This window comes from Engraulis encrasicolus, chromosome 24, assembly GCF_034702125.1.
Source record: "Engraulis encrasicolus isolate BLACKSEA-1 chromosome 24, IST_EnEncr_1.0, whole genome shotgun sequence".
NCBI classification, from domain to species: Eukaryota; Metazoa; Chordata; class Actinopteri; order Clupeiformes; family Engraulidae; genus Engraulis; species Engraulis encrasicolus.
In genome coordinates this window covers 16,434,968-16,444,749 of record NC_085880.1, presented here as the reverse complement: position 1 = coordinate 16,444,749, position 9,782 = coordinate 16,434,968, and the positions used below count along the sequence as shown (strand labels likewise).

General features: G+C 42.8%; 1 protein-coding gene across 2 annotated transcripts; it reads left to right on the top strand.

Moving 5' to 3' along the window:
• The first annotated feature begins 550 nt into the window (after nt 1–550).
• Nucleotides 551–5,017, top strand: LOC134440803 (uncharacterized). 2 transcript variants are annotated; one of them, XM_063190944.1, is made up of 5 exons: nt 551–619; nt 2,307–2,889; nt 3,745–3,916; nt 4,008–4,143; nt 4,240–5,017. In XM_063190944.1, exons 3-5 carry the CDS (start codon nt 3,745–3,747, stop codon nt 4,616–4,618), a joined length of 687 nt encoding a protein of 228 aa, XP_063047014.1. In that variant the 5' UTR covers nt 551–619; nt 2,307–2,889; the 3' UTR covers nt 4,619–5,017. The 2 variants fall into 2 exon arrangements, with proteins under 2 accessions (XP_063047014.1, XP_063047015.1); XM_063190945.1 differs by lacking the exons at nt 551–619; nt 2,307–2,889 and having other exon boundaries at nt 3,527–3,916.
• The last annotated feature ends 4,765 nt before the right edge of the window (nt 5,018–9,782 follow it).

Here is a 9,782-nt window from a genome sequence, read left to right as displayed (position 1 = left end):
TAGTGAACAACGGTTCAGTGGGGTTTACTTTGCCGTGCCACGAGAATGGAAGGAGGGGAAGGGAGTGAGAAATATTTCTCGTCACGGACGCACAGACTCCCTCTTCCTGAACGTGCATTTTCAAGCTATTGCTCCCCCCTGCCGGTGCTGTAGATGGAAGGCCACTGTAAATAAGTATTGAACTCTTTATGATACGTCGGCGGAATTTAGGCTACATGTTTTCAAGGGATGACGGTGGGAGTCCATCAATCAAATGCACATCCCTAATTTAGATTTATCTATCTATTTTACCTATTTTTGATATCACCGCAGCCGTTATGACATCAGTCACGTCATGCCTACTTTCGATTTGAAGTATTTTTTCACGGGCACGGGTGGGTAACGGGTAGAATATTAACGGGTCCGGGTGGGTACGGATTTAACTTTGAAATTACCACGGGTTTACGGGTGGGTGGGTAATGTTCTGCACGGGCATGGGTGGGTCCGGGTATGAAAAAATGGACCCGTGCAGGACTCTAGGCCACAGTAGCGCTGCCTGACGGCACACTATCACACTAATACTGGGTGTGTGGCTCCATCTGCTGGACAAACTCATCAAGTACATCTACAAGAAACGTCGGTCTGTACACAGTACACACATACAGTACATACAAAAAAATATTCGCTCACCCATTCAAATGATTTATAGCAGGGGTTCCCAAACTTAACCATGCCAAGGCCCCCATAGGCCCTTCCCTACATACGGTAGATTTGAGCCAAGGCCCCCTTTACATGGATCGTGCCGCACTATTTTTCCTGTGCTCCCCCCACAACCACAGTCCTAGGCCTGTGAGTCAGTGCCCCACTAGGATTTATAAAATTAACTAATGGAAATATTGTGTACTTCAATTTTGGTTTATTTTGGTGTAGTTATTCAGCTTCTTCAATGATTTATTTTAATATTCCCTGACAACTTTCCGCAGCCCCCTAGCATGCCCTCGCGGCCCCCACTTTGGAAGCCACTGATTTATAGAATCAGTTGTCAATCACTTGGCCTGTCTAAAGTGTATCAAAACAAGCACCTAGGTCACTCTTAGCCAGTGTTGCCAGATTGGGCTGTTTCCCGCCCGATTGGGCTGCTTAGGATGGCCGTGTGTGGGTAAAAATGGCATTTAGCAGAATCTCTTTCGCCCGACAATCAGAAATGAATAGACTTGGGCGGGATTTTGTGCTTCTAGGCGGGTTTTGAGCATTTTTTGGGCTGGAAATCATCAGCCTCATCTGGTAACCCTGCTCTTAGTAGCTCAGCAAACTCTAACATAAAAGCAACTCAGACATGAAGTAGTAGGCCACGTAAACTGACAGAGAGGGGTTAGCGGATACTGAGGCGCATAGTGCAAAGAGAACTTCATGTGATCTTCAGATTAGCCCAAGTTAAGTACAAATACCAAATAGAGGCCTCCTAAATTGATATTGACTAAGGGCTAATTGCTTAGGGCCTCAAAGACCTTAGCAGCGGTCCTGGTGAGTACACAATGTGAAAATGCATAGATAGGATTTCATTGTCACAGTTTTGATGCCCTGCATGAAAATACACAATGAAAATCCACAAAAATAAAGAGAATGCTTACATGAGAAGGTGAGTCCATACTTTTGGCCTGTACTGTACAATACTAAATGTTACCCAAAGACACCAAAGTATATCATTCGCATTCAAATATGAGCAGTGAAGTGGAATAAACTCAACATCTGTGTGTCTCTAAGAGAGAGAGAAGTGTGTGGCATACTGTCTGGTTTCCTCACATGGTGAAAAGCAGGTGTCCAGAGAAGGTAGTGTGCTTATTGTGGCTATCAGACACCCATGCACCAGGCCACAACTTCACCCAGACCTCATCTCCCTTCTCCAGCAGCATAGACACTCCGTTAGCGGCACTCAAGGCCCCACTTGTCTGATGTGCAGCAGCAACGGCAACATGCTCTCCATTTTTCCGCAGTGAGACTGCTACGATCTTCTGACCACCGTGACCGAATATATACACAGCAAACCAGTAGACTCCTCTGATTGGAGCTCTGAATTTTCCTTTAATGAATTAGTTAAGATGATACAAAAGGAAAAGAAATAAAAGTAATAATTACAAAATGTACATAGAGTTAACGTAATTATTGAATTAATTGAAGTTAATTGTTGTTTTAAATGACCAATAAATCATCAAATAACTTTGGCACAGTATGAAACAAGCCAGACAAAAACAAATAAGCTTACATCCACTCTGCATCCAGCCTCTTCTGAACACTATTTTTTTGTCTTACCATCTTGGTGATTGTAGGCGTTTCCAATGTTAGTGATGGAAGTTGAAACACCAACGTATCGACCCCTGATATATCTCTACGATGACCCCCCAAGCAGTAGGGCAAAGAAAGACACCCTGCTCTGATCTCTCTCCTTCTTCAGATCTGATACAGCCAACCTAGTGGCATTCAGATCCGCTGATTGAACTGGGGATAAAACACATTCAAAGAGGAAGGAACAAGTCAAGTGCAAACGGCTACTGTAGACTATTATTCAATCAAAAAACCATATTGTCTACAGTTGTCTACAGTTTGGACAGTTTTGTGACCAATGAGCGCGTCCCATTGTCTACAGTTCGGCCTGGCAGTACATGGGATTGACACGGCGCTCAAACTGTAGACAGCGGATCCGCGGACATTATAAGCGAGACGAGCATCAACAAACTTTTACAGCGATTTGACATCTGTCAAACTTTATTGGCTATCGGGACATTTAACCCGTGTATAAAAACCAACAGTCAAGTGAAGACGTTGTGCCCCAGCTTCGCCAACCGTGGATTATATAGCAGGGGAGTCTGCCTTAGCACTTAACAACTTGAAGACACCTCACATAAGCTAAAGGTAAGATTTCATTCAATCGCTTTGATATCCTTTCTGCGGATGTTATTTCTCACAAAGTACTGCTCTAATTATAATCATTTGTACATTTGCGATCTATACAATTGACGGCAAGCACCGTTGACTGTAATGTTGTTGGCTCACTTTGCTAGTTGTCAGATGACATTGAACTGAAGGCTACGGGATATGCTATAAATGTTGTTATTATTGTAGTATTAGTGTTGAAAGGGATGTTGTTGAGACATAACTACGTTTTATGAGGGTGGATGCACATGAACATACAGCTTACATTGTCGCAGTTACGAGTGCTTCTGTAACCTTTGGTTGTATTATGTTATACAAGTGTAATAACACCTGGCGTTTGACACTTCAATGACTTAGAACGTATTGCTTTGGGGCTACGCCATTGTATCATTTATCAATGCGGAGACATGAAAGCTTGCATAGACACAACACGAGTGCTTCTGTACTGTTTGGTTGTATTACTTTGTTAAAATGTAATACCTGGCACAGTTGTCACTTCAATGACTTAAAACATAGTCTTACGATTCCCACACGCTGTGAGACACTATAGTTTTAGAATGTTCAGTGTACAGTATTGTGTTTGATTGGACCACAGCTTTTATACTAGGGACCACAGCTTTTATTCTAGTTTACATTAAATAATTTACTGTTGATATCTTATAGTTATACAGTTTTATTAACCTACAGTAATGCAATTGTGTAAACAACCCACTAAATAACTTGCAATTATGAACAAAACAGTGTGTGTGTGTGTGTGTGTGTGTGTGTGTGTGTGTGTGTGTGTGTGTGTGTGTGTGTGTGTGTGTGTGTGTGTGTGTGTGTGTGTGTTTACAGATGGATCCTCTAATGCCCACACTTTCCATCCTGGACACCAGCACACCCAAAGACAGGCAGCAGTGTGTCCTTAGCATGACCAAGGAGGCCAAGGACTTCCTGAAGGCACACGCTCGGGACAGTGAGACGGTGGACAGTAGGTTGAGGGACTCAGCCACAGCTTACAAAGAAGGTGAGAAGAGTACAGTACAAAACCTGTGCTTACATCTGCACTACTGTCTAGGCATGATGACTTAGCTTTTGTTCCCCTTACTGTCTTACAGCTGTTAAGAAATGCAAGCTGATAACGCCCACTCCAACAGAGGCACACGTATTAGGTCAGCTGGTGTGCACCTTTGGGAAATATACAAGCAAAAATTTCAAGTGGCTGGTCGAGAACGACATTGGCTACTGCAAATAGTAAGTGTGGTACATCAAATTTGATTACCATGTACACAGTGTTTTATCTTAATAGTACTGTGGGCCTCACCATGTTTCATTACTATGCCATTTCAGCCTCATCGACCGCCACATGAAGGAGATGAAGCACCCTGACAAGAAAAAGACCATCAATGACGAGTGGCTGAAGGAGCACTTTGTAAAATATGCGCACCTCTTCACCGCCGTCTCATGTCACCTGGAGGTGAATGTGGACCGGGCCATCTATGGGCAGGGGAGGTTCAAGTCCTTCACCCACCTGGAGATGTGGCAGTGGTACAGCCTGCACAAGAAGCTCCTGGCAGATCCTCAGGCTGGCAGCGATGCTGAGAGGAAGCGGGCGCAGGAGGCCTATACCTCTGTGAAGCAGTGGCTCATCATGAAGGAGGATGACATCAACTCCAAGGCCCTGAAGAGGTTCAGAAAATACATTCTGGACAAGGAGGTACGTGTGTAGGTTACCATGTGTTTAAACGAAGGATCCGGTGATACATAGGGACCCCGTCTCATGGGAGTCAATGTTAACTGTTAGCTTGGAGGTCAAATTTGCACTGCAGTAGTCAGAGAACGGTTGAAAGTACAGGAGAAAGGTTAAACTAAATTATTTAACTAATAATGTAAAAAGGTGACAAGAGTGCGGCGCGGCACAACACGACACGACAGTGTGTGCACGAGAAGGCAGGTGCATGTGTGTGGTGCGCAGTGGATGGTCTTGTATAACAGTCTCAAACTAGGGGGGAGAAGATTTAGCTAAAAACATCCTTAAATTGTGAATTTTGAGCATACTCTAGCGGCCAAGGGACAGTGAATATGAGAACCGCCAACCAACTTTGTTACTCTATTTAGCTGTAATGTCTGATGGGTGTGTGTGTGTGTGTGTGTGTGTGTGTGTGTGTGTGGGGGGGGGGGATGGATGGATGGATAGATGGTTGTTGTTTTTTTTAATTACATCAAGATAGAGAGGTGATTCTCACAGTAAGTTTCCCCAGCAACTGTCCAAATCAAAACCCTTAGTAGGTCTACTAAAAAATAAAATACACTAATAACCCACAATGGCAACTAAGAACCCCCTCCTCTCAGCAGTCTCCTTCTTAACACCCCCTCAACACTTGCTTGGTTGTGATCTCATTAGCATATTTAATCATCATATTTCAGACAACTTGCTATACAAAAAACTGTCATAGTTTGAATTAGTTTACTCAATTATTTACTCAAACTGCTCAAATTTTAGTTAATTCACCTAGTATCTGTTATATTGTCTCCCTGTGGAAAATGAGTAGGAAGGCTCCAAAAAGTATGTTCCACTATATATAAATCGGTAGATTTTTAATATGTCATGATATACTAGGGATTACACTTGGAATGATTATGACTCCTGTTGTAATTTGTCCCTTGTCAAACGCTAGACTGACTAGGCTTCTCTCTCTCCCTCTCGTGCGCATTAAATAGAAACGGCCTGCAGTGATTGATGCACGATGTTGGATGCGCTTCTTCACCTGGCTTATTACCTGGTAGCTAGCATACTTTAGCCTTTTTCCCCTGTAGCGCACTCACCCGTTAAAACTCTGCTACCGGTTGGATTCACTCGCGCAAAAATCAGATATCATTTGCATCGGCTATAATTCGTATACCGGTAAATGATACACTGAACGGAAACTGTTGACGTACTTGGACATTTCAAACCATTACCCGAAACAGTTGAATACGAGGAACACGTGACGTGTAACCAAGCTTTCATTAACGAGCTCTTTTGAGAAGAAATACTTTTTCACGAAGGCAGGGAAGCTGCGGAGTCAACTTATAAGGAAAAACAACTAAACCTACTGTCGCTGTTACATCCACTCACTCACTTCTCATCGAAATGCTTGCGTTTCGTTTGTTGTTGTCATACAAGAAAAGGCCTGCCGAATCGTGATGTTAAATAGCATGCAATTATGCATAACTTTACGGCGAAATTAATAACGGTATTAGAGCAGAGAGCAGTTATGCCATTTGATCATGAGAGGTGTGGGGTACCTGTTCGCTAACCATGCTACAATGCTACACGGATCCATTGACTTTCACTAGCTTAGCGACATATTCCCTCGTTTAACTTGTCTTAAAGCAAGACAACGCTTAACATGAAAATAAGACACCACCTGTATGAACCCCAGCCAACGATTTTAACTGTAGTAAGCCCCAAAATAGTGGCATACCCCTTTAAGTCCAAAGACGGCAAATTTCTGCATTTGGGGAGGGGGAAAGGTCGGACAACTCTCTCACACCTCTCTGGAAAACTTTATCTGTGACAGATCGCCTGGACATTTTCATACAATGACAAAGTAACTCGCCAACCCAGCCGACCGAAGAGACCCCGGTTTTAAACTTTTGCGCTGCTTTTCCTAAGTATGAAGGGCGGGAGGGACTTAGATTGAGCTCGTTGTTATTGGCTATGCCGACAAACACAAATACTGTGATTGGTCAAACGTCAACGAGAATGCAAACAGGGAGCAGCGGCGCAGAAAAGATGGCGAGAAGATGTTCAACCTGCTGTAGCCAAAGTACAAGAAGGGCAGCTACATTGTGAGGAAAGTGTTGACGGAACCATCTTTTGGTAAGCATAATACAAAGTGCAGATAAGTTTTGTATTTTATTTAATTGTAGGATAAATTTTAACCTTCTCCCATCTTCCTCTGCAACAGGCTATGCTGAAGAGATGGTGGAGGCCATGTGTCGAAATGAGGACTACACTGCCCTACTAAGGCAAAAGGCAGTAACTTACCAGAGTGTGAAACTGAGAAAAATGGAATTAAAGTTTTCTTAAAAGAAATTAATGTCACCACAATCTGGTTTTTAGCTGGTAGTGTATGCCTGCTTACATCTATAAATAAAAAATAATTTTGTAAACATTTGACCTTTGACCCTTTTTTGGAAGTTACTGTGTTCTGCCTAAGCATTGCCCCTGGAATGACAGTTAGTCATACTAAGGCAAAAGATAGTAACTTCCATTTTAAATCTGAATAAGAAGCAACAAAGACAACTTTCACATATAATTTAAGCAGTATACACCCTATTAGAGTTATTATGACAAAATGTCATGTTTATTAGGCCTAACAAATAAATTGTCGACCTATATGGGTTTTATGTGTATTTGTAGGCCTACACCGGTATTTCATACTACCGTAAATGGTAATTACACACATTTCCTATCCAGGCTGATCATATTTCATTATATTATAGTTTCATTTTATATTTTTTGATTATTGACATGACTGAAATTTAAATGAGTTTTAACTGTTAACAGAGTAACAGTAACTGAGGTTACTGTGTTCTGCCTAAAGCTGAGCTTACACTGTGCGACTTTTGCAGCGATTTTGCCCCGATTTGGCACTCGCACGACTTTTTGAGAGTCGGGCCGATTTCTTGCTCAATCGCAGGTCAATCGTGAGTCTCGCATCGTGCAGTGTACATGGGGTAACGACAAGCGATTTCGCCTCACGATCGTGCAATCGCTGGGTCGCAAGAAAATCAAAACGGTTTGAAATTCTGGTCGTGGCTCGTGCTTAAATCGCACAGTTAAAGCAGTGCTACGACCCGATTTGACACTTCACATTAATAGGGTCGTGCGATTCGCTGCTGAGCGCGACCTCATCTCCACCTCAGGTGCGCATGTTCCCTCCTCTGCAGACCAGGGAAACATGCCTGTCGCGTCGTACGGTGGAAGCATTTCGCTCGCAGCCGACTGTTGGCTCGTGTAGTTTGAGGACGTGAGTCGTGAGTTGTGAACTTTTAAACAGTGAAATTCCATCGTGCAGTGTGAGCAGAAGCTTAAGACCCACGAGTGAAAAAGTCGTGCGAGTGCCAAATCGGGGCAAAAGTCGCACAGTGTATGCCCAGCTTTAGATAGTTGGATACCAACATATGGTTTGACTCTGAAAACACACCGAAGACAGTTTACATCCCTGTTACTCATTGCGCGGCTCGCGATGCCTGACTTGGCGGCTCGCAAGGTTATAGAAAAAAATATTATAGCCCAACACAATCAACAGACCTGCATTTAAAATCTGCCATGCCTACATACAGTGAGGAGAATAAGTATTTGATCCCTTGCTGATTTTGTTGGTTTGCCCACTAATAAAGACATGATCAGTCTTTAATGTTAATGATAACATGTATTCTAATATGGAGAGACAGAATATCAAAAAGAAAATCCAGAAATTAACTCTAAAGAATATATATTAATTGATTTATATTTAATTGAGGGAAATAAGTATTTGATCCCCTGCCAACCATTAAGAGTTCTGATCCCACAGATCAAATGACACTTCCAATCAACTTGCTATCTGAATTGAACACACCTGTTAATAGTAACCTGCACATAAGACACAATGAATCTGCAGAATCAGTCCATAGTATCAGTCAATCAATCAAACTAAACTCGCCAACATGGGAAAGACCAAAAAGCTGTCAAAGGATGTCAGGGACAATATTTTAGAACTCAATAAGGCTGAAATGGACTCCTGGATATTAAGGAGCAAACTGTTGGTGCATTTCTTCCAAATTTTAGGACATACAAAATTATCATCAATCATCAATCGTAGGCCTGTCTGTGGTTCCATACTAGATTTGCCCTTGTCGGGATTCAATAACCAGAAAACAGAGATAAAGCACCCTAAAACTGTATGGGAAGAGCTAGGAAATAATCTCAAGGCAGCTGGGACCTCAATCACTAAGAAAACTATTGGAAACACTTAATACCACAGCTGATTAAAATCCTGCAGTGCATGTATGGTACCCCTGCTTCAGAGGGAACCTGTTCAGGCTCACTTGAGGTTTGCCAATGAACATCAAACTGTATTAGGATATGATTGGGAGGTGCTGGAATCAGATGACACCAAAATCAAACTGTTTGGCATTAACACAACTTGATGTGTTTTGAGGAGGAGAAATTCTGCCTATGATCCCAAGAACAACACATTCTCAAACATCAGTCATGAAAGTTTTAACATCTGGCCAAGACACAGGACAACTTCACATCGTCAAGAAATGGATGGAGGGAGAAATGTAAACGTACAATGCTGCATGCAAACCTCTTTCCCACCACCAATAGACTGAAGGTGGGTCATGGATTGGCCTCCCAAGAGGCAAGCCACATTTGGACGTTTGTTCACATTTTCATTGGTGGCTTAGTTTTGCATTATTTTAAAAATAGACGGCTTTACATTCTAAATGGCTGGGGGTCGTCTATCAGCAGAGAAAAGAGCGCCGAAACTTCACTTAATTTGGCAAACATCCTTCACAACAACGCCACGACACTCAATGGCGGAGACCAATAAATTATCTGGTCCACATCAAACGAGTAATTCCATCATACATTGTGAATGATGCGTGCACGCGCCTGGTGTAACTCTCTCGCGCAGATTGCATTGTTGGTGACCACATCGCAAGTCGCTGTTCATTTTCGCGCCTGGTGTATCTCTCTCACGCAGATTGCTTGGTGACCACCTCCCAAATCGCTGTTCATTTTCAGTTTAACCTGGCGCTGTCAAACGGGCAATGAAGGCAAGCAGAGCGCGAATAAAGCATGTGGAGTTGCGTTGGAATGCTGGAAGTTGGAAACGTAAACTTTCTCCCTATCTCGC